General features: G+C 35.8%; 2 protein-coding genes across 3 annotated transcripts in view; one reads left to right on the plus strand and one right to left on the minus strand.

Moving 5' to 3' along the window:
• The window catches only part of ARMH4 (armadillo like helical domain containing 4), a 257,827-nt gene that overhangs the window by 3,758 nt on the left and 228,135 nt on the right, over positions 1-25,934 (plus strand). The window contains exons 3-4 of the mRNA XM_080670192.1: positions 13,428-13,475; positions 13,566-13,595. The gene's annotated coding sequence lies outside the window, so the exon portion shown is untranslated. The remainder of the gene's footprint in view (positions 1-13,427; positions 13,476-13,565; positions 13,596-25,934) is intronic.
• The window catches only part of PSMA3 (proteasome 20S subunit alpha 3), a 32,677-nt gene continuing 20,209 nt past the window's right edge, over positions 13,467-25,934 (minus strand). For both annotated transcript variants that reach the window (XM_080670226.1, XM_080670227.1), the window contains exons 6-11: positions 25,375-25,447; positions 24,498-24,563; positions 20,045-20,091; positions 16,821-16,888; positions 15,495-15,559; positions 13,467-15,092 (exon numbers count right to left, since the gene is read on the minus strand). In XM_080670226.1, coding sequence (XP_080526352.1) covers positions 15,048-15,092; positions 15,495-15,559; positions 16,821-16,888; positions 20,045-20,091; positions 24,498-24,563; positions 25,375-25,447 — 364 coding nt within the window. In that variant the 3' untranslated portion in view covers positions 13,467-15,047. The remainder of the gene's footprint in view (positions 15,093-15,494; positions 15,560-16,820; positions 16,889-20,044; positions 20,092-24,497; positions 24,564-25,374; positions 25,448-25,934) is intronic.

Genomic DNA, 25,934 nt, shown 5'->3' on the forward strand with positions numbered 1-25,934 from the left:
ATGTATCTGCTTGATGATTCCTAATGAGTGTGGTGTGTTTTTTTATAGTTACAAAATTGGCTTATTTGTAACCAAAGTAACCTTTGCAATCTCTATCTGATCTTTTGCCCTATTAGATGTCACTGGTGATTTTATGGACACATGGAGTCATTGATACTGGTTTTCTTTCATTTGTAATTCAAACTAGAATGACAGCATATTTTAGGGTTTGGATTCAAGCTGATTTAGGTTACCTAATGGCATTTCTACATGGTGAGGAGCTGTCAGTAAACGAAAGAAAATTAAACATGTGAAAGCTAAGTAAAAAGTAGTTATTTCAGAAGATTCAATGAATTTAGATAAACTTTTTAAAGATTTAAAACATGACAGTTCAGTCAATCTAATTGCTTATAAGAGGACAAATTGATAATACTGAACAGAAAAATTCACATAGTGATCGTTGAAGACTTCTCAAAGTTAGTGAGATTTAATATATTAAAGTAGAAAAAAGAAAGAAGACATTCTAAGTGCATGGAAGGTTGTGACTGAGAATACAATTATGTCAGGAAAGCTATATTTGGGACAGTGAGTAAACCACTTTGGAGAAGGTGGCTGGCTAAAGATTACATGGGGAAAATAGTTTGAGGCCATCAGAATTATATCAGGTGCTTGTCCTCTCTACAGGTTTTGGAACCTGTAGAGACATTGAAAGCTGGGTTGTGAGCAGAAAATTATGATTAATTTTTGTTTTATTTTCAAATTTTACAAATCAAAATGGAACTAAAATGAATCCTATTTAATCCTACCCCAGCATTAAATTTTAAAAGTTTTTTCTTCCTGGTCTGTACACACATTCTTCCTTTTTGAAAATTTTTTTAAAATATATTTTTTATTGATTTTTTTTTTTACAGAGAGGAAGGGAGAAGGAATAGAGAGTTAGAAACATCAATGAGAGAGAAACATCGATCAGCTGCCTCCTACACTGGGGATGTGCCCGCTGCCAAGGTACATGCCCTTGACTGGAATCGAACCCAGGACCCTTCAGTCCGCAGGCCAACGCTCTATCAAAACCAGTCAGGGCTACACATATTCTTTCTTCAGTCTTAGAATATTTTTTTATTTTAGTTTTTCCTTTAACATTCAACATGACTATGCAGTCTCTGTAATAATTTTAATATCTGAAATATTCCATCAAATTATTTTACTTTTAACTTCATTTTTCTGTTGCCTGTCTATATTTAGGTTTCTAGTTCTTCAAGATTGTGCTATAATTATCATCTATGTGCATACAATATTTTCTGTCTTTGGACTTTCAGGATTGATTTAAAAGGTCATTGTATGAATATTTTTATGACTCTTGAAACATTGCCATGTTGTTTTCCAAAAGTGTTATAATTTACTCACCATCCCTGTGATTTTGTCAGCTTTGGGTAGTTTATAATTATAATCATTTTTGCTAATTTAATAGGTGAAAAATCTGTTAAATTCTCTTTTTCTTTTTTTTTTTTTTTTTTTTTAATATATTTTATTGATTTTTTACAGAGAGGAAGGGAGAGGGATAGAGAGTTAGAAACATCGATGAGAGAGAAACATCAATCAGCTGCCTCTTGCACACCCCCTACTGGGGATGTGCCCGCAACCACGGTACATGCCCTTGACCGGAATCGAACCTGGGACCCTTCAGTCCGCAGGCCGACGCTCTATCCACTGAGCCAAACCGGTTAGGGCTCTCTTTTTCTTTATAATGTTTTTGTTGTTAACTAGTGAGGTTGGATTTTTACTTACTGATTATTAGTCTATTCAAGACTTCTGTCCGTTTCTGTAGTAGAGCCTTGATATTTTTTTATATCTTTTGAGTGTACTAAATACTATTTAGTAGTAATTTGCTGCAGATATTTTTTCATGTAGACTTCCCTTTTAATTTTAGTTATTTTTGTTGAAGGTTTTTTAACAGACATAGAGGGGTATGATGTACACAAAATGTATTATTGGAAAGTTATTTGAATACAGTGTCCAATGTAACTAAAATGACACAAGAATTGGAGGAAGGGAGACAATTAAGATAATGTTGCAGTTGTGTCAGGCTAAAATGAAACGAGACTAGAACCTGGAGAAATAGGAAGGAACAGATGAGTAAGAAGAAGAGTTAATAGCATTTGATCTCTAATTGATTATAAAAGTAAAGAAAGAAGAAAAAACACTCAAGATTTTAAAGAGCAGGGAGTAGATCGTACTATTAACTAATTTGGAAAGTCAGGAGAGACCACTGGTTGGTAAGAAAGATGAAATTATTTTTAAACATGCAAGTTAGAGCTTGGATTATTCAGTAAGCATCTATTCTTCCTTTTCTCAAAGTGCCTTTGAGGTCCCTAATTGGGTCAAGGCATATTATGGACCTTGATACTGCTTTCTGTATTTTGACTTTCAATTTTATCAGAGCTTTCTTATTTCTGAGTTTGAAAGTACAACTTCAAAAAGTAGATTAATAGTAAAATAAGTGCAGGGAAACCAGGTGATTCTCAACTAAATTAAGAGGAGGTTAGTTTTTCATGGTTGAAAAAAACAATAGTGTTAAATGAGCATCTTGTAAAATACGTGGATGCTTTTTAAAAAAGCTGTTCAGATATGTGGGTTGAAGTATATTTCCTCTTCCTCTGTGGACTAAGTTTGGTGTGTTTTATTTTGATTTTAACAAAATATAGAAAAGAAACATGTAATTCTATGAAACATGAATGTGTAGCCAATATGCTTTGAATATATGACATCTAAGTAAAGATGTTAGTTGTCTTATTTTTGGGAAGCACTTTTAACAGATGAAATTTAAGTGTTCAGTTTGAGGAAGGACTTTGGCAATTAGACATGAAAATATGGAGTAAACTTTGAGTCTTCTTCAAAAGGAAGAGCCTAGCCCAGCTGGTGTGGCATGAGTGGTTGAGTATCGACCTATGAACCAGGAGGTCACGGTTCGATTCCTGGCAGGGCACATCGTGGGCTCAGTCCCAAGTGGGTGGCATGCAGGAGGCAGCTAATCACTGATTCTCTGTCATCATTGGTGTTTCTCTCTCTCCATATCCCTTCCTCTCTGAAATCAATAAAACATATATTTTATTTTTTTAAAAAAGAGCCTAATTTAACCAATTAATCTGTCATGATCTTTCCCCCCCTCTTTTTCTAGGGCTTTAAAAAATGTTTTCTGCTATTTAGCAAGGAAAAGATTACAATTTTGTTAAGGTAAAAAAAAATTCCCCCCCCTTTATTTTCTTTTTGATTTGGCTTTTTAATCTGTTTTTATAAAACCTAAATTTTGGGGGTTAATATATGGCCTTATGAACTTTGGGCTACTTTGTCACATATATCAAGACTCTTACCTCATTTAAATAATTAGATATAAAAAAGTTTCCCCATCATAGTGCTAGCTTTGAGTTACAAAGATATAACCTGTTCATAAGTTGAGGAAAATAATACATTCAGAAACATACAATATTTGTGCATTACTTTCAGCATTAGTTTGTAATGACTGGTATGTGTATGTTTTAATTGCTTCTCTTACATTAACCCCTTTTCTCTGGTACCTCTTACTTTTCATCATTCGATTTACTTACAGGATATAAATCTTCTCCATTAGAATGATAGCTTTAAAAATCATTCAGGGATAGCAAAGAAGATACTTCCAGCTTTAGAATGTGTAGGTGTGGTCAGGCTTTTAATGGGAGGGGTAGTTTAGAGCAGATTTCTTAACCTCTCTGTCCCATCTGTAAAATGGGGATAATAATAGAACTGACCTGATAGGGTTGGGATTAGTATTAAATGAATTAAGAAATGTAAAGTGTTTAGAATGATGCCAAGTATTTAGGAAGCACTCAGACATTAAGTGTTCTTGTGGTCAGTGTGTATAAAGATGTTAAATAGTGTCTGTCATTCAAAGAATGTTTCAAAAGAATACTTTATTATATTTATATGCAAAAATAAAGCATCTAGCCCTGACCGGTTTGGCTCAGTGGATAGAGCGTCAGCCTGCAGACTCAGGGGTCCCGGGTTCGATTCCGGTCAAGGGCATGTACCTTGGTTGCGGGCACATCCCCAATGGGGGGTGTGTAGGAGGCAGCTGATCGATGTTTCTCTCTCATCGATGTTTCTAGCTCTCTGTCCCTCTCCCTTCCTCTCTGTAAAAAAATCAATAAAATATATTTTTTAAAAAAAATAAAGCATCTAGACCAGTCTTGGGCAAACTACGGTCCGCGGGCCGGATCCGGCTGTTCTATCCGGTTCTCTTGCTCTCCCCTCCGCTCCTTTACTTTGAATTTATATTAGTTCACACAAACACTCCATCCATGCTTTTGTTCCGGCCCTCCGGTCCAGTTTAAGAACCCATTGTGGCCCTCGAGTCAAAGTTTGCCCACCCCTGATAGACTCTGCCTCCCATTCAATATCTTCCCAAAAGTCATCACAACCTCTCTTCGTACTTTTACTTCTCTTTAGGTATTATTTGCTCTTGTCACATGAAGGCTATCATGTCTCCCTCCACAAGTTCTGTGTTTTCCCAGTTCTTTTTTTTGTTTTTTTAATCCTCACCCAAGAACATGCTTAGAGAGAGGAAGAAGGGGAGAGAAAAACATCAATCAGTTGCTCTCCATACGTGCCCCAACCAGGGATTGAACCCACAACCCAAGTATTTGCCCTGACAGGGAATCAGACCTCAACCTTTAGGTGCACAGGACTATACTCAACCAATTGAGCCAATCTGGATGGGTCCAGCTCTTGGTTTTTATTCATACTTTTCCCACTATCTGGAATGTTGCCCTATTAACACACCTGGTCAAACGCTACTTTTTAAGTGAAGCTTTCCATGATAACCTTTGCAACTGTGGTAATCTGTCCATATGAATTTTATATTTCCTCTTAGAAGATTCCTGCCACTTTCTATGTTGCATTTCAGTTTTTTTCATTTTTTTATCCACTTACATGTTCTTCACTAAGTGATGACATTCTTACAGGCAAATAACTATTCCTTATTCATCTTTGTAGGGTTAAAACCTATCACAGGCCTTGGCACTTAGTAGGCACTGTATATATGGAGTGAAAGTTTATAAAAGGTATAGCAAGCTGAAAGGTGATGTTTAATGGACAAATGTGTGCAAGTGAAGATGTGCTTTGTCAGTGTTTGTACACCAGGAACATCTTGCCTGGTCAGTTACTAAAAATGAGATCACTTGAGGATTTAGGAATTGGGTCAGATTCAAGAACATATGTAAGGAGTAGAACATAATGGCTACTATCCACAGGTCAAGAATTTTCATTAGTATGTGTGTTCCCCCCCCCCCTTTTTTTTTTAAATAGTATGTCTAACTACCAAAGGGATTGTTTTTCTAATAGTAACTGATTTTTCATAGATCTGCTCACCCACTAATCTTTATCACCAGTGGTCTAGATTTGTGAACTTTGGCTAGAACTCAAGGTACATTTGCTGCCAATAACTGGCTCAATTAGTTATTGAACTCATACTATCAGTCTACAAGAACATTTTCTTATCATGGTGCCATAATGTCTCTAGGCAGGAAAGTAAGGATACTCTGAGAATAGGAACTGGGTGAGAGATATTACGAAAACATTTATCCTTGGTTACTATACTATTGATAGGGTCTTGGCCTCTAGAAGAAATGGGAATGGTGGGAAATAGGGAGGTAAGTTAAAATACCTGGCTCATAGTAGGCATGCGTAGAGCTAACATAGTAATTACGTGCTCAGCTTAAAAATTCTCAGAACTTTTACCGTAGTTCAGTGTGATGTTGGATTGCATAAATATCTTAATAAAGAAAACACTGTATTTGAAAACATGTTCTGTGCTATGATCGTAAACCTGCTTTCATTGGTTATGACCCTGGGATACATTACTCTGCCTGAGTGTATGTCCTGCTTCACTGTTTTATTTAACAAGTGTTGTAAATGCTTTCATTGGCTAGTAAAACAGATATTTGAAATAGCAGGTTCACTGATTAATTTCACTGTAGTGAAGTTTCTATAATGAAGGAGGGCAGCTGGAGGATATCATAGGGCATTGGTGGACAAACTCATTGGTCAACAGAGCCAAATATCAACAGTACAACGATTGAAATTTCTTTTGAGAGCCAAATTTTTTAAACTTAAACTTCTAACGCCACTTCTTCAAAATAGACTTGCCCAGGCCGTGGTATTGTGGAAGAGCCACATTCAAGAGGCCAAAGAGCCACATGTGGCTCGCGAGCCGCAGTTTGCCAACCACGGTCATAGGGGAAGGATTCTTTTTTTTTTTCCTTTGGTTGGCTTATGGTATGTTTGGTAGTGTGTTACTGAATCTGCTAATCCTAATGTACCACTTAGAAATTTATATTCATATTTATTTTTTAGTTAGATTTACCTCAAATCCTATGGCAAGCACAAACAAAAAAAATTTCCCTAAGTACTTCCCACAAACCAAACCAGAAGTTTTTTTTTTTTTTAATCTTTGTATTTCTTGTCTTTGTATATGTAGTCATAAAACTGCTTCCAGTGTTTGTATAATTTTGTTGGCTTAGGACAGGGAAGGAGGATTTTATATGAAGGAACATAACAAAAAGAAAAGCCATCTTCCTGTTTCTTACTCCTCTATATATCATGTGATAATGTCTATAAGGCCTTTAAAATGTAAGGGAACGTTGGTAACCAAGGCAGATTTTTTGCTGTTTTCCTCTCAAATGTGAAGTTCTGCATTTTATTACACTGTCATGAAGAATTAGTCTGCTACCAGTAAATATGTAAACCACAAAACTTGCTTCTCTATGCTGCCAAGTACTTCCTGTTTTGTCAGATTTCCATTTAGGGGAAAAAAAACGGATGAGCCTGAGTTTCATGTTTAAAGCATCTCTGCTGAAATTCAGTTTGGAAGCTGTCCAAATATCGAGATTGAGGGGTGGGAATGGCACATCCTGTCTACACTTGAAGACATTTGTCAGAAATCTTCATTTGGCTTTGTTTTATGAAAGAGAGGGTTGCCAGGAAGAGAAACTCTTGTTAGAAATAATTAGCGTATGACTTGCTAATGCTGTAGCTTGTCTTTAGGCTTTCCATATCACACGTGTTTCAGTTTGTGAATGAATCATTACATAGCCTGTGAAGGAAGAATATGTTCATTTCTAGTAGACTTTTCTCTACAAATATGTAAAACTGCATTTGGCCACATTTACTTTGTTTTCAGTAGGGACAGATGAAAGGTCAAGTGGTGATTTGAAGAGAAATGGACTACGTGGTAAATATAGAACATCTTTTGGGGAAAGGTTGCAGTAAATGATTTAAAGACTTTTGCCATTAAAGTAGTGAATAAACAGAACATTTACTTATAAATGATGAATTAGCCGAAACCGGTTTGGCTCAGTGGATAGAGCGTCGGCCTGCGAACTGAAGGGTCCCAGGTTCGATTCCAGTCAAGGGCATGTACCTTGGTTGTGGGCACATCCCCAGTGGGAGGTGTGCAGGAGGCAACTGATTGATGTTTCTCTCTCACTGATGTTTCTAACTCTCTATCCTTCTCCCTTCCTCTCTGTAAAAAATCAATAAAAATATATCTTTAAAAAAATAAAAAATAAGTAAATGATGAATTATTTGTCATGGTTTTGTTCTATGAACTGAACTTCTAATTAGGTAAGAGAATGTGTCAGTAGAACATAACTTTCAATGTAAACTTTAATCCTCTCCTGTTGCTGGTAAGAGAATCTTGTGTTGAGGTGATTTTGCAGTCATAGAACCAAGCATTTCTATAAAATTTTCTTAGACCAAATTGCCTAGCTAGCCTTAAGTCCCCTATTTTTCTCTTTTTTGACCTGTCACTAAAATAAGGAGCTTTTTAATCCCTGACTACTTGTATAATTTCTTCCTTATCGGCTTGTTGGCATTTTGGAAATTTTCAGAGAACTGATGCTGATTTATAAGATATTTGAAACCATCTACTATAAAGTTTCTAACAGATACTTACTTTCCCTTTTCATCATCTCAGAATGTGCTCCCATTTCTGAGACATGTATTTCTTTAAAAATTCAGATTTCCTAAATACTAATCATGACCTACAGTTTCATCCTCCATTTTGATTTATAACAGAAAGTTCATCTGTTGAAAACCTTTCAATGGTTCTCAACCTTTTTAATGCCGAGACCCTTTAATACAGTTCCTCATGTTGTGGTGACCCCAATCATAAAATTATTTTCGTTGCTACTTCATAACTGTAATTTTGCTACTGTTATGAATCGTAAATATCTGTGTTTTCTGATGGTCTTAGGCTCTACAGCAGCAGTTCTCAACCTGTGGGTCGCGACCCACAGGTTGAGAACCGCTAGCAGGGTCGCCTAAGACCATCGGAAAACACAGATATTTACATTACGATTCATAACAGTAGCAAAATTACAGTTATGAAGTAGCAATGAAAATAATTTTTTTTAAAATATATTTTATTGATTTTTTTTTTTTTTTTTTTTTTTTTTTTTTTTACAGAGAGGAAGAGAGAGGGATAGAGAGTTAGAAACATCGATGAGAGAGAAACATCCATCAGCTGCCTCCTGCATACCTCCCACTGGGGATGTGCCCACAACCAAGGTACATGCCCTTGACCGGAATCGAACCTGGGACCTTTCAGTCTGAAGCCCGACGCTCTATCCACTGAGCCAAACCGGTCAGGGCAACGAAAATAATTTTATGGTTGGGGGGTCACCACAACATGAGGAACTGTATTAAAGGGTCGCGGCATTAAAAAGGTTGAGAACCACTTTAAAGTTTAAATAATTGTTTCTGTTGCCATATTCTCCTTTTAATAACCTGGGTGCAAATCAGTGAATCTCAAATTATAGTGTATTCATAAGCATTACCGTGGGCTACTTGTTCAAAATACATATTCACTTCAAACCTAGTGAATTCAATCTATGGAGGATTCTTTCGCAGGTGGTCTTTGAACCAAATGGATGTAGTCCCACTGTCATCTAAATTCTGTTTATAAAGATTTAATCTTTTTACTTGGTTTCAATTATTGCTATCTCAGAACTTTTTTACTACTAATCATGGACATCCTTTGTTTTTCTGAATGTCCTGATTAGAGAGCTCATCCTACCAGATCTTCAGGAAACTGTCCAAATTCCCTGTCAATTTATCTTCCCCCCTTCCCAGAGCACACATTTGTAGTTGAGTATGCATATACAGTATATGTATATATAATAATATGTATACATATTTCTATTGTACCTTGCCTAGTGATTTTTAAATGTGCCTGTTTTTCCCATTGGGGAAGTAATGGTTTTTTATTTATCTTTTTAAAATATTTTCTGGCAGTGTGATACATTGTAGGCATCCAAATGTTTGCATTGATTCTTTACTGCTATCACTTGGTTCCTGCTTACTCTCAAACCAGTCAGTCTCCTAAAGATAACAGGTTATTGTCTTTACTAGGTGCACCAGTTAATAATGGCGGATTTTGCAATCAAAGAAAACACGGTAATTTCAAGAGAAACATCAAAAGTGCTTCATTCAAAGTAATGTCCACCGATAGCTACACATTTCCCCCATCTTTCAGGTAATTTGTGGATACCGTACCAATAGAACTTTTCTTGTTTTGAGGCAAACCATTCAGAGACCCAATTTTCCACTTCTTCGTATGTTTTGAAGTGCTGCTCAGAAACTGCATGTGCCATCGATCAGAATAAGTGGTAATCTGAAGGAGCAAGGTCTGGTGAATATGGCGGGTGGGTTAATACTTCCCAGGCAAGATCTTTTAACGTGTCTTCAACTGGTTTTGAAGTGTGATGGTGCGTCATCATGTAGCAAAATACTTTGCCGTGTCTTCTGGTACATTCTTGGTCGTTTCATGATCAAAGCATGGTTCAACTTGATGATTTGTTGTCAGTAGTGATCAGTATTAACGGTTTCACCTGGTTTTAGAAGCTCATAATACACCACACCTTCCTGATCCCACCAAACGCAGAGCATCGTCTTCTTTCTGAAGCGATTTGGCCTTGCAGTCAATGTTGATGGTGGACCTGAATCAAGCATTTGGGATCCTCAAAATAAATCCATTTTTCATCGCCAGCCACAATTCGATGCAAAAAAGACTTTCTTTCGTGCCAGTGAAGCAACATTTTACCGATGACTTTTTGGTTTTCCATTTGTCTTTCGTTCAGTTGATGTGGTACCCATTTTCCTTCCTTTAAAATCTTTCCCATTGCTTATAAACAATCGGAAATTGTTTGCTGAGCAACGTTTAATCTTTCTGCAAGTTGTTCTTGAGTTTAACAGGCATCTTTATCCAATAATGCTCATAATTATTGATCTTCAAACTTTTTCAGTTGACCTGGATGTTCTTTGTCTTTCACATCAAAATCATCACTTTTAAAGCGTTTAAGCCAGCATTCACAAGTATCTTGAGGTGGAGCATGTTCACCATAAGCTTCCCGAAGTATACGATAGCTTTTTCTTCAAAATAATGAATTAAAACTTCCTGCAAATGCTCTTTTTTTGGCACGAAATTTGACATTTTTAAGTGTAAAAATATCTTATGATGTTAACACCTTCAGCATATTTGACATATGAAGTTTTGGAGCTTGCTGTCAATACAACAAAATAGCATACACATCAAATCTATTGAAAAAAAAATCTGTATTATTAACTGGTACACCTAGTATACCTCTGATTCTCATATACCATTTCCCTTTCTTTAAATTATCAGTATTTCCTTGGTGCTATCTTATGATTAATTCTCCCATACTGCACACTGGTCTTGATATTGACTTTTCCTGAAAGTTTTAAAATTATTCCTTCTCATATGGACTGTACAGTTCAGCTCTTTAAATGAATTTTCCTTAAAATTCACATTATGGTTCCACATTTAAAAGTCCAAATCATACACTTCAAACACAAACTCAAGATGTGTAAGGACCCTTGCTCTTCAATGTTTATATATTAACCACATTACACAAGTGTTTACTTTTTTAAAGAGCTGTTATTTGTGGACTGGAAGGATACACATTTGGTCAAAGAAGGAACATCAGCTTTATTTGTAATGTGAATTGTCTGAATCTTTTTACCCATTTAAAAATCAGGTTCTTATTGTTGAATTTTGAGAATTCTTTGTACATTTTAAACACTTGTCCTTTGTAAAGTTAAGTGATTTGCAGATGTTTTGCCCTAGAACTTCTTTTGGTCTTTTCATTTTCAGTGTTTTTAGGAGAGTAGAAGCTTTTAATTTGGGTGAAATTGCAGTTTTTCGGTTTTGATACAGTGAGAACTCTTTTTTTAAAACCAAATCTTCTGTTCTAGAAGCTTTAGAGTTTGGGGTACATTTTGGCTTATCCTTTAAATTCATTTCTGTATATAGTACCAAAGTATAGTTTGGCTTTTGGTATTGGTTTCTGTTTTTGCATTATGGATGTCTATCCAATTGTTCCAGTGTCATCTGTGAAAAAGCTCTAATCTTCCATTGATTTGACTTTTTTTTCACCATTGTCAATCAGTTGACCATATTTGTAAGTCTATTTTAAGACTCCATTCTGTTACATTAACTTTACATGATCAGGTCTTTTTATTTTTCGAAAGTGTTTTGGCTGTTCTAATTCTTTTTCCCATATAAATTTTAGTAATAGCTTGATGATTTCTTAACCACTCCGTAACCCCACCCCCCAAAAAGAGCCTCTTATGAATTTGATTGGGTTTACATTGAATCCATAAATCAGTTTAGGAGACTTGACAATACTGAGTCTTCTGATCAGTTTCTGATTAGTTCATTTTCTCTCACCATTTTATAATTTTCAACATAAGTTGCACAAATTTAAACTTATACCTAAGTGTTCCAGTTTATGCCATTTTAATGGTATATAATCCTCATTTTATAGATGAGGAAAGAAGTAACTTGTCCAAGGTGACACAATTATTAAAAGACAAAGCCAGTTTGAAACTTATACTAATCTGGGTTTAATTATGATGTTACTTTTATTATGAAATTGTTGTGGTTACAGTGGTAGCAGAAAGGAAGCCCTAACTTCTTTTAACTAGAAAAATCCCATTATCATGCTTTTATAAAAGTATTTATTCTGCCCTGGCCAGTGTGGCTTAGTTAGTTGACTGTCACGCTATGCACATGTTTGTTAGGGCAACACTTTTTAAAAGTATATTTTTATTGATTTCAGAGAGGGGGAGATAGAAACATCAATGATGAGAGAGGAATATTTCATTGTATATATGTACCACAGCTTTTTTATCTCATCTATTTTTTAAAATATATATATTTTATTTACTTTTTACAGAGAGGAAGGGAGAGGGGTAGAGAGCTAGAAACATCGATGAGAGAGAAACATTGATCAGCTGCCTCCTGCACACCCCCTGCTGGGGACGTGCCCACAACCAAGGTACATGCCTTCTTTTTTTTTTTTTTTTTGTAAATATATTTTATTGATATTTCACAGAGAGGAAGGGAGAGGGATAGAGAGCTAGAAACATCGATGAGAGAGAAACATCGATCAGCTGCCTCCTGCACACCTCCCACTGGGGATGTGCCCGCAACCAAGGTACATGCCCTTGACCGGAATCGAACCCGGGACCTTTCAGTCCCCAGGCTGACGCTCTATCCACTGAGCCAAACCGGTTTCGGCAAGGTACATGCCTTTTGACTGGAATCGAACCTGGGACCTTTCAGTCCGCAGGCCGATGCTCTATCCACTGAGCCAAACTGGTCAGGGCGACTCTCCTCATCTATTGATGGGCATTTGAGTCAATGAGCCAAAACGGTCAGGGCGACTCTCCTCATCTATTGATGGGCATTTGAGTTGCTCCCATATATTGGCTCTTGTAAATAATGCTGCAGTGAACATGGGAGTGCGTATATTCTTTCGAATCAGTTTTGAGTTCCTTTCGATATATACCCAAAATTGGTATACCTTATGCTGTAGTTCACTAGTATGAATTACTTCAAATTTTAAAAAATAAGTACCATTTAGCATTTGAATGCCTACTGTGTGCTCACCAGTTAAGATGAAAAACATGTTTTCTTGAACAACTCCCATCTATGAGAGGGATAGTAAACACCATAATAGATGCATAAACATGGCAGTGGTAGAACAAAAGCTTTTACTTGGTTAGGATTGAGTACTTTTACTTCATGTTTTGGAGTTCCTTTTTCTTTATTTTTTAAGTAATTTGACAGCTATTTAGTGTGAAATATGTATAGAGTTTTGAGAGGGGGAAATCATTTCAGAAGGCTTTCTTTGGCTGGTGGTCTGATTCCTTAGGAAAGACCGCTTAAGAAATAGCCTATGCATGGTGAATTCAATATAGACAAGTAGATATTTATACAAAATGAGAAAGGAAATGTTAATTTGCTCTTCAGATCTTAATTTGAAGAGCATTTTGTTTCAATCAGTTAAGTGTATTGATGACCTACAATGTGATTGCTCTCATTTATTTTTCAGGTCCCTTTAGGAATGATAAAACATAAAAGCAAACGGATTACCAGATAAGTGCTTTTATAGTTTAATTACATTTTATTATTTGTGATCTCTAAACCAAAACTTGATTCTTAAAAACATTTTTCATTTTTCTTTTTTCAGGTGCCAGCAGCAAGGTTTACAATAATCAAGGTACTCAGTCTTTTCTGAAAATAAATTTGTAGTCTTGTACAAAGTAAAATGTACAAGACTTTCTTTCCTCAGAGGCTAATCTATCTCAACGGTGCAGTTACATAGTGACCATACAATTGAACCTAGATTATTGAGCCTATATAAATATGTGTGAAACTCAATTGTTTTCCTTCCATAAATAGCTGAAGAGCTGAGTGTACCTGCTTATGTATTTTTAGATTTGCTTGTTACGGCATCTATACTATTTTTCAGGTGGCTTAGCTGCTCAAATACAGGTTTCTTTAGAATTACTCTTTTAAAAAGGGTTTTTAGCTATACTGATATGAATAAGAACACATGTACTCACAGTACAGTAATAGGAGATCCATGTACTATACTTAACTTTGGAAGTTTGGAAAAATAAAGAATGGCCATAGATTGGCTTGGGGATAATCAGCTTATTATGTCTCTCTCACTAGAACCAATTTAATATTGTTTAGATGTTTGGCCAAGGCCAACAGTGGTCATTCTGAATTAAATGTATGAGTTGTAAAATTAAATAATTTTATATAAGAGAAGCCATGGCAGTGACATTGGTTTTGGCTTGTTTGTATAGTAGTTAGCTATTCAAGTATAATTTAAAAGTCCAAATTTGAACTACACAGATGTTCAAAGTCCAGCAGTACCCTGCAGCTAAACTCAGTGACTAGATTCCTACCTAGGAAAGCATGACAGTCGAATGGAGTGATACTGGCATGAGCCCAATAAAAGGTGTTGTACACCTGGATACTTGGCCTGAGTGAGTTCACATTGTTTCTTCCTGTTGTGACTGCTACTGTTCGGGTTATGACAATTGTTCTTATAGGGCACAATTCTGCCTATTCCTCAGTAACGATTCTGCTTACAGAGCATTGCACAAATGTTCTCATTTATTTTTTAGCATAAAATATGACTTTTTATATTAACTTTACAGATTGAGAAGTTTCTTATGTGACAGAATTAGCAACTTGTGGGTACTTAATCCACTCCAATACATTCTTGACTATCCTGAAACATCTTTCTTGTGTGTGTACACCTAGAGGTTAAAAGTGGCTGATGACCAGTAGCCATTTCACTAAATACAAAACTGGGCAGTGGCATCAATTAATTGCCTACTACCTTGATAGGTACTTTTTATACTTAATCTTAGCCAAACGGCCTAGAAGCAGTGGTAGATACTTTTTAAATCTGATTCCAGAGCCTTTATTTGCAGTATTTAAGAAATTTTTAAATAGGCATAAATCTACAATTTAATACTAAGTAAATATGTGCTCAGTTACCCTCATCAATTTTGTCAAGCAGATATTAAACCAAACTTCAATGATTACAAGACAAAAATTTAATGAAAAATGGTCAGTGGTATTTAATAATTCAAGGAGCTAAATAGGTACATTGGACTGTATTAGAAATTTAAGATAAATGCTGAAGTAAATGTTACATATTATCATCATCTGATTCATCTTCTTCCTTCAAAGATTCCTGTTAAGAGAAAAAGTGTTTAAAATAAATTTCTAATATTACAACCTGAATCTAATTAGCCACTTATTAAAAACACTTAATTGAAAAATTAACACTGGTTTAGAATAAGGCACCCAACTTAAAAATAAAAACAACAGATAATTATATATACCGTAGTCTAACATCAATTGACTTATTTTTGATATAATACACACAATATGAAAGTAATGTCCTGAAAACCACTGTCATTTTCACAGAGAGTAACGGGGGGGGAGGCGAGGAGGAGACAGAGAACCAGGGTAACTTTATCCCCATTGAGGATAACATAGAACATTTCTATCCTTAGTTCAACTCAACTTTTGTTATTTAATATGAATCATAATTCTATGTTTATTTCCATGGAGTTTTCATGCAGTGACTTACCTTAGCATATTTCTCTGCCTCTTCCCTTATATCTTTTGGAACAATTTCATGTCTTCCTTTAGTTACTAGAAATTAAGCCATATATTTAAATGAATAAAAAACGAGGACTGTATTGTGATTTGCAATACTATGCAATCTACCCAATCTACAGATACGGTCCACTTAAGGTTAATGTTGTAAAGTTGTACTTTGAATAAAACCAGATGCTTTGAACTCATTTTAATGTGTTTTCTCCACGTGAGATTAAATCTGCCCAAATTTAGCTTTTACGGAAACAATGAATTATACTATGATAAATCTTGAGTATTCATTCATGGACAGCATGATTTTTTTAAACTGGCCTTGAAACTTCATGGTTACCAAGCTACAGAGCAAAACTTGCTTTCTCAGTGATATTTTTTAAAAACGTGAAATGGATGTTTCAAAAGTTAAACTAAATAATTCACAACTTTAGTCAATTATTAAGCAGAACTTTTCCTTCAAAAAGACTACTTGATAAAGTTGTTCAGGCTTTCCTTGTTCTGAATGCATTTTGGCAATACCTATTGCAATAGAACATACGTGTATTTCATGACCCAATGGTTGTACTCTTATGTAAACCATTGTACATGATGTTCACAGCTGCAATATTCATTATAGTACAGAAACAAAACAAAATTGGAAAACCCAGAACTGTCCAGCAACAGAAGTTGGATAAATTGTGGTATATTTAAACAACAGAACACTATACAGCAAGGCAAATGAACAAATACTACTTAAAATACACAGCAACCCAAATGACTTACACAAATATAATGTTGAAGAAATTAGGGGTAAAAGAATATATATCGTATCATTCCATTTATATAAAAAATAAAAACTTCAACAGACAAGACTATGGTGTTAAAATTTAGGATAGTGGTTACTTTTGGGGAGAAGGTAGAAGACTGACTTCAAGAAAGCCTAAGGGGTGATCTGGGGGCTAGTCTAGTTTTTTCATACTTTTTAAATTTTACAATTTTATTTTAGAGAGATACATTGATTTTTGTTCCACTGGCTTATGTATTCATTGGTTGCTTCTTGTATGTGCCCTGACAAGGAATTGAACCTGCAACAACTTTGGTGTATCAGAGCTAACCGAGGAGGGGGGTTGGGGGAGGAAGGCTAGTCTATTTGTTGACCAGAGCAGTGGTTATATGACTGTATCCATATTGTAATAATTTGTCAATTCATTTGTTATTTGTATACATATATATGTGTCATTAACGAATTATTTTTTAAAAAGTCACCCAGTGGTAAATTAGGTTTGGTACAGACAACTTGAGAGAATGCATTAAAAAAACTTACTTTCACCAACCCAGCTGAGCTCCAGTTCAAAAGCTTTATCCTTAACTTCATCATGTACTATGTAAATTCTAGAACAGATAATAGAAAATTAGAACAATTATTTTCTTGGTGATCTACAAACATTGTAGTTAATGTGCCGTCAGCACAAATTAGAACACCCATCCCTTGTATAAGTATAAAATAATACATATTATACGTAATTTCTATTTATGAACACTAGAAATACAACACAGGATTGACAAACACTACAAATGATTCAGTATACCTTCAAAATCCATGTTGTTTATCTTGATACAGTTTTAGTTAGAGACATAACTAAAAAAGATACCTCATAAGGAATACAAATGGGAAAAACCATCATTACCTGTGCCTTTTCAAGATAATTTGTTTTCTTCATTAACTGATTATTTTTAAAATAAACTAATTTCTAAGTTTGCAGTTATTAATGGTCTCTTCTCTCTGCAACTTCTTGGCTGGAACCATTGTAAACCCTTGTCCATTTTCCCCTCCTGGCCTTCAAACTACAATACAGGCAGTCCTCGGGTTATGGTCACCATCTCCCATTTATTTATAAAAAAAAAAAAAAGTTCTGTCATTTTGACGTATGTACATAAGTGTTTTATATTTTTTATTTACTGTATTTACCACAAGTAAAGGTCAGGAATTGTTATCTTTTAAATTTTTTTGACTGTTTAACTTCATTACTGCTGTGTATGTGCTCCATGTGAGTGATGTAGGTGCTTATTTAAGTGGGTTCTGACTTACGGCGAAAATCGGAATATAGTGTTATGTCGTGCTGTAGGAACGGATCTCCGACGTAACCCGAGGACCTACTGTACATGCCAAATTGCAGCAAACAAGGAGGCACTGTCACATAACATTAAAGTAAAAATATCAAAAAATTAAGCATCAGAGCAAAGCTTTCCTATTTTATACTTTCTACAACCTTACACACTTTACTAATCCCTTGCTATAATTTTTCTGAAACCAATAAAAGATACGTAGTGCTGCAAAAAGGATGGCTTTTCTGCATGGAACTAATTAGTGTCTGCTGTTACACCTAAAAAGGGCTGATTTCCAGAACACTTCTCAATGGAGGAAAATTGAGTTTATCATGTTAAACTTTTTAAAAATATATATTTTATTGATTTTTTACAGAGAGCAAGGGAGAGGGATAGAGTTAGAAACATCAATGAGAGAAACATTGATCAGCTGCCTCCTGCACACCCCCTACTGAGAGGGAATGTGCCTGCAACCAAGGTACATGCCCTTGACCGGAATTGAACCTGGGACCCTTCAGTCCGCAGGCCAACGCTCTATCCACTGAGCCAAACTGGGCAGGGCTATCATATTAAACTTATAATGCAGCCCAGCCTGCATGGCTCAGTGGTTTGACTTGTGAACCAAGAAGTCACAGTTCAATCCCCAGTGTGGGGCATGCAGGAGGCAGCTGATCAATGATTCTCATCATTGATGTTTTTCTCTCTCTCTCCCCCCCTCTGAAATCAATAAAAATTATTTTTGAAAAACCTGTTATAATGTAATTATAATGAGAATTTTTTAAAAGTGGGTCCTGCTGCTTCACAAGTGGAAAGGGAAGGGTATGGTAAAAGGGGGCGAACAAGTGATGGAGAATTAGCACTTTTAAATACTTTTGCCATTTTAATATTTTATTACAAAAACTCAGTTTAAGAGAGATTAAGGGTACTATTTAGTACACTTATATTAATAAAAGTGTTCTCTAGCCCTAGCCGGTTTGGCTCAGTGGATAAAGTGTTGGCCTGCAGACTGAAGGGTCCTGGATTCAATTCCAGTCAAGTACCTTGGTGTCAGGTTCCCTGGCCCTGGTCAGCGTGAGTAGGAGGCAACCAATTGATGTTTCTCTCTCACATTGATGTTTCTGTCTCTCCCTCTCCCCTCCACTCGCAAAATCAATGGAAAAATATCTTACGGTGAGGATTAACAACAACAAAAAGCAATAAAAGAGCTCTATAGGACTTTTCCCCTTGCAATATATTATTAAGTGTAAAACCTAAGACATTTATACAAAGAGCTGACTAACTACGGCCCGCGGGCCGGATCCGGCCCGTTCGGCTGTTCTATCCAGCCCACAGAGCCGAAAGAGCGGAGGGTTATCTTGCTCTCCCCTCCGCTCCTTTACTTTGAATTTATATTAGTTCACACAAACACTCCATCCATGCTTTTGTTCCGGCCCTCCGGTCCAGTTTAAGAACCCATGGTGGCCCTCGAGTCAAAAACTTTGCCTACCCCTGGACTAGACCATGTTCATGTGGAACAGTTATAGAGATGCTGTGAATTCTCTGGAGTATTTATGACTTAGAAATATGAAAAGTTGACTTCAAACTAACATTTTATTGGACTTTTTGAAATATTCAAATGCTTGCATTCCCTGATCTAGAACAGGGATGGGGAACCTTTCTTCTGCCAAAGGCCATTTGGATATTTATACCATCATTCACTTAATACAGTTCATTTAATATAAATTTATGTTGCTATGAAAAAAGCTCCTAGATTTATTGAATTTTGAGTCCCGCCTGCAGTTGCCTTGGCAGGGCCAGACCAAATGATTTTGCAGGTCTAATACGGTCCGAGGACCAGAGGTTCCAAACCCTGATCTAGGAGAATTATGAAGCACTGCCACTCATGTTTACTGGCTTTGTTATTGCTTACTATTAACTATTACTTAGCAACCTACTCTGTACCTGTAATATGAATCACTTCAAGCTTTCTTCAATTGTTTTTGTTTTAAAATATTGCTCTCCTCATCTTCTTAAAAGAACTTTTATAACTGACATTATCTTGCCCAAAGAAACAGGTTATCTAAATGAGCCAACTTCATGGAGATCACATACAGAAATAATTAGCTGTACATTGAAAATAAAGCTTGTAAATTACGATTACTATTATTGGGAATTTTGACATTTGGGAAGTTGGTAACTATGAAATGAAATCCCCAGAGGTCCACTATATCCTCCTACCCTTGAACTCTGTCACCTGAACAGGAGTTTATTTTGTCAAAAGCTAGTTTTTCTCCATTCCATTAATTATCACTTAAAATATGAATATTGTCTTCCTAAATTCTCCTTCAAATATTAAATTCACCAAAAAATTATGCACTGTTATCTTCAAACAAAACAGCCTTTTTGAATTAATGGTTGGGATAAAGTGAAAGATTTGTTAATGGTAAGGAAATTTCAACTTACATTTTTGCAACTTCTTTAACAACATCACGGCAAGTCATTTCTTTCATCTACAAAAAATAAAATATTCAGTAAGGTACGAGTTAAAAGAACACTTTCCATTTGTGTAACTATTTTAAGATTCTTTTCATAACCCATGCTCTTGTGATATATTCTCAGATATAAAACCAAGGGAAATAACATCCCTAAAAGACCAGAGCCTAAATTTCTTGATTCAGTTTAATGTTTTTAAATTATTATGCCAAAACTGATATTCTTAATGACCCTATTCTGGGGACCACTAATTTTGTTATAAGTATTAAAATTTATAAAAATCCACACCCCTTTGCCCTAACTGGTTTGGCTTCGTGGCTAGAGCGTCGACCTGTGGACTTAAGGGTCCCAAGTTCCATTCCGGTCAAGGGCACATGCCCAGGTTCCGGGCTCGATCCCCAGTAGGGGGCGTGCAGAAGGCAGCTGATCAATGATTCTCTGTCATCACTGATGTTTCTATCTCCGTTCCTCTCTGAAATCAATAAAAATATATTTAAAAAATAATAAAAAATAAGATAGTGGTTATTTAAAAAAAAAATTCACACCCCTTTCTGAGTCTATTCACAGGCAGACTCTGATTTTTATTTTTTTTAAATATATTTTATTGATTTTTTTACAGAGAGGAAGGGAGAGGGATAGAGAGCTAGAAACATGGATGGGAGAGAAACATCGATCAGCTGCCTCCTGCACACCTCCAACTGGGGATGTGCCCGCAACCAAGGTACGTGCCCTTGACCGGAATCGAACCTGGGACCCTTCAGTCCGCAGGCCGATGCTCTATCCACTGAGCCAAACCAGTCAGGGCCAGACTCTGATTTTTAAAAGACTGTACACAAGATCCACAGAAATGATGAAGGAAAAATTGTCCCTTACATGACAAAAATGCAAAATGTTGGGGAAAACTTTGAAGGACCAAGCGTTGAGTGGGTTCCTAGAACATAGCTGGATTAGGTTTGATTTTACAGAAGATAAATGGAATGCATGGGATAAGATCAAAAACGTTTGAGCAAACTGGTTTTCGTATTCTGGATATGTTGGGGAGGATGGAAATGGTAAAAGATAAAAGGTGTTCATAAAGCAGTGCAGACTTGAAATTCAATTACTTTATCTCTAAACTAGATTCATTAGTATTTTACTTCTGGCATTTATTTAGATTTTAAACATGCTCTGTGCCTGCACAGCCATCTGAGGAAGCAGGAACAACAAAAATCATAATCCATAATAAAAGCGTAACATGCTAATTAGACCCGACAGCTGAACGACCTTCCGGATGAAGCCTCATGTGAGGGCCAAGCCCCTTTGCAAGAATTTTGTGCATCGGGCCTCTAGTATAACTATAGAAGCAATGGCATGGGTTCTTCAAAAAATTAGTATTCCATCAGCAGATGAGTGGATTAAAAAACTAGTACATCTACACAATGGAATACTACGCTGCGCTAAAAAAGAAGGAATTCCTACCATTTGCAACAACATGGATGGAACTGCAGAGCATTATGCTAAGTGAAATAAGTCAGAGAAAAATAAGTATCACATGATCTCATTTGTGGAATATAATGAACAACATAAACTGATGAACAAAAACAGTACCAGAGACAAAAACATTGATCAGACAATCAAACCTCAGAGGGAAGGTAGGGGAGGTTGGGGGTAAGGGGGAGAGATCAACCAAAGGACTTGTATGCATGCATATGGGCCTAACCAATGGACACAGACAACAGGAGGGTGAGGGCATGAGTGGAGGGGGGGTGGTGGTGGGGAATAAGAATACATATGTAACACCTTAATAAAGAAATTTTTTAAAAAGTAAAAAAAAATTAGTACTGGGGGCAGGGGGAGAATTTAAATTATAAGAGAGATAGGAAACAAATTCAGTGAGTGAACCTTAAATATGGCTTGAAAAGTTACAAATGACATTGTTGAGATTAATGAGGCAACTTGATTATGTACTGAGTATTAGATGATAGGGGTGATAATGGTATTCTAAAGAGATGCATGCTGAAGCAGTTAGGGATGCAATGTCATAATGTTGGCAATTCTTGTTTCAAACATTTAGAAAAATAGCATACAAATGGATAGACTGTTGGAAAATATTAACTGCAATCTAGATGCAGATATTTATTGTACTATTCATATCTTTTCTGATGTTTTAATTTTTTTATATAAAGTTAGAGGTGAAGTAAAAGGACCTTTAGCCCTAACCGGTTTGGCTCAGTGGATAGAGCGTCGGCCTGCAGACTGAAAGGTCCCAGGTTCGATTCCAGTCAAGGGCATGTACCTTGGTTGCAGGCACATCCCCAGTAGGAGGTGTGCAGGAGGCAGCTGATTGACGTTTCTCTCTTATCGATGTTTCTAACTCTCTATCCCTCTCCCTTCCTCTCTGTAAAAAATCAATAAAATATATTTAAAAAAGGGAAAAAAAAGGATCTTTATAATTTTTCCTTATGGGTTAAATTCTGTATTTGCTAAATTATTATATAAAGGCAAACTTGAACACATGTGAAAAGCCACATTTTATTTTTTTAAATATATTGTTATTGATTTCAGATAGGGAGAGGAAGAGAGAGATATAAACATCAATGATGAGAGAGAATACTGATTGGCTGTCTCCTGTACGCACCCCACTGGGATGGAGCCTGGGACCCTTCAGTCCACAGGCCAATGCTCTATCCACTGAGCCAAACTGGCTAGGGCAAAAGCCACATTTTAAATAACATATTTTTACATATATTTGTGAAGTTTTTATTTCATAAAATAATTCTGGTAAACAACAACAGAAGAAAAAGAGGGCAAAGCAGTGATGTAGGGTGGTGGTTGGCCAACTTCTGTAAAGGACCCAACAGTAAGTATTTTAGACTTTATGGACTTTGGTCTCTATTCCAACTATCAAACTCTACTGTTGTAGTGTGAAAATAGCCATAGACTGAATGTGGCTGTGTTCCCATAAAACTTTGAAAAGTAGGAACCATAGTTTGTTGACCTGATTTAGAGCATCTTTTTGTCATTTAAGTATACATGTTCCTGAAGTGAAGTGATCTTTCTCAATTCTTTGCTAGGATTTGTTGGTATTCCCATTCCTTGCTAGGATTTAACCTCAGAAAGACAAAAAGATGCTTAACTATTCTAAATACTCTCTTCAAATTTCTACACAATAATAAGGATAGATGAAAGCAACAGGGAAATGAGTAGAAGGCAGGATCTTAGTGTTACATCAGGAAGTGTGTGATGGAAAATAACATTGGTCTAAGAGTCATAAGGTCTAGAAACTACTCATAACCAATGTAATTCCATGGTTCTAGCCAGTGTATTTAACCCAGGATTGTGCTTGGGCTAAGTGATGCCTAAGGTCCTTTTGTCAATTTTATTAAAACACCAGACATGACCCTAGCCAGTTTGGCTCAGTGGATAGAGCATCAGCCTGAAGACCAAAGGATCCCAGACTTGATTCTGGTCAAGGGCACATACCTTGGTTGCAGGATCCTCCCTGGTCAGGGCTCATGCAAGAGGCAACCAATCGATGTGTTTCTCTCACATCAATGTTTCTGTCTTTCCTTCTCTCTCCCACTCTCCCCAAAAATCAATGGAAAATATCCTCGGGCGAGGATTAACAACAACAAAACAAAAAACATCAAACATGAATTAGGTTTTATATGTCTAGAACGTGGCATTAAATTTCAAGCACTAAAAAGATGTTCTAGAGCCTGGCCTTAAATACGTTGAATGAGTAAAGCCAAGTTCTGCATTAATATTAAATGTATATGAAATTTTTTCTCACTGTAATTTACCAAAATACTGTTAAGTCATATGCCTGCCTTTTTTGGGATCTTTCTGATAAGCAATAAAGAGTTGGTAATATTGTTTCAATATTAAGTTGATTAAATTGGCTAAAAGGAAAACCAACAAACTTTCAAGAAAACTTTTACACTAAAGATGAATTTCTGCTCCTTGGGGTAGAAAAAGTGAGTAGTTGGAACAGGACAGTTTCATGCCTTAATGTAGGTAGGAACAAAGGAAAGAAAAGCACTGGAGCAGTCACACTCTTAATGTAAGACATCCACAGACAAAGTGCTCCAGAGAAGAAATGACAGAATAAAACACCAAAGTTCTCAACCTAAGAAGGCTCATAGGGTTCCCATGAATGGCCTTGAAGGATTTTGTGAAATTACATGATACTTTGTATTTTTCTGGATTAAGGGTTTATAGTAAGCAGATATCAAAATCATAAAGGGATCCATGACACAACTCCACAAGTAATATGTTACCAGCTTTCCTATTCAGCCACTTAGCAGCTCCAATAAGTTCTGCTCGAAACAGCAAACCATACTATATACTAGTACTTGGTAGAAAAGGTTTACTTTGTGGTGATAAAACTTCACTACATGAGAATAATGTTATAGCAAAAATTCAAGCACTATCTATTACCTACCTGAAGCTTTTCTATTTCTGTCTTTGCAGCTTGCTTGGCCTTGCCAATAGCACAGCCCCAATAACCCTATTTAAAAAGAACACACCAAAAATATATATATGTATATATTCAATTAATACACTATTATAAATCATTGATTACTGTTTATATTTAAAGGTTAATGAAAGAATGTTAAATGACTTTCAAAAGTAAGTCTGCAGAAATACAAACACATTCTAATGAACACACCAAGGGGCTCAAAATATTTAAAACACCAAACTTAATTCTAAAAGTTTGATTATGGGTTATTTTTAATACAGATACATCCAAATAAAAACAAATATTATGTATATTTCATGAACTGAGATATTTTTGAGAGGAATGAAAATTTTTTTTAGCATAACAATGAAAAAGTTATTTCTGAATTTCCTATGAGTTCTATACTCTAAACCATAATTATTTATTATTCCTATTATAGTTTATTTTTTAAATTAAAGAATGTCCATTTATACTTGCGTGTAATGACAAAATATAAAATATTTTTTTAAGTTAAAATCTCAGAAGATGGTGAAAGGTCAAAGAAATCCCATTTAAAGTCCTTTTTTTAAAAGGGAAAATATATGCAGTCTTAAAACACTGCTACTTCTTATAGTAATAAAGAAAATACCACATATTCAAAATTTTATGTTCACATTGCAGTTTTTATAAGCAGCATACTGAAAACTACAAATCTTCCTCTGCCTCATATCCATAGGTTATTATTATTAATGCTAAACAAAATGTTACATTCCTTGAATGAATTTTAAAGAAACTTTATGTAATCTAAATATATGATTTCAATGCTAATAATATACTATTAGACTGAAAATAGAATTCCATATGATTCAAAATTACTCACGTATGAAACACCCGATGGGTCAATCATGTAGAGTTGTGCACCATCATTCACACTGTAAGACCCTAACATGAAACTTCATAAAAAGAAATTGTTTAAACCATAGTTCTTAATACTGGAAAAGTATAAAAGCAATAAAAATGAAGTTGTACTTTCTAAGATAAACTACTTATATAACTCATTATACACTTAGATAAGGTAGTTTTAATAAAAACTAGTATACTTTTGAAACTGTTCAAAATTCATGGGCTTTGTTTGATTAGTATTAAACTTTCTGCCCTGGTTGGTTTGGCTCAGTGGATAGAGCGTTGTCCTGCGGACTGAAGGGTCCCAGGTTTGATTCCAGTCAGGGGCACATGCCCAGGTTGTGGGCTTGATCCCCAGTGCGGGGCGTGCAGGAGGCATCATCATTGATGTTTCTCTCTCTCTCTCTCTCTCTCTCTCTCTCTCTCTCTCTCTCTCTCCCTTCCTCTCTGAAACCAATAAAAATATATTAAAAAAAAAAAAAAACAACCAAAAAACTTTCTGATGAAATTTTCCTGGGAGGACAACAGTATAGACAA

Source organism: Plecotus auritus, assembly GCF_963455305.1.
Source record: "Plecotus auritus genome assembly, chromosome: 1".
NCBI classification, from domain to species: domain Eukaryota; kingdom Metazoa; phylum Chordata; class Mammalia; order Chiroptera; family Vespertilionidae; genus Plecotus; species Plecotus auritus.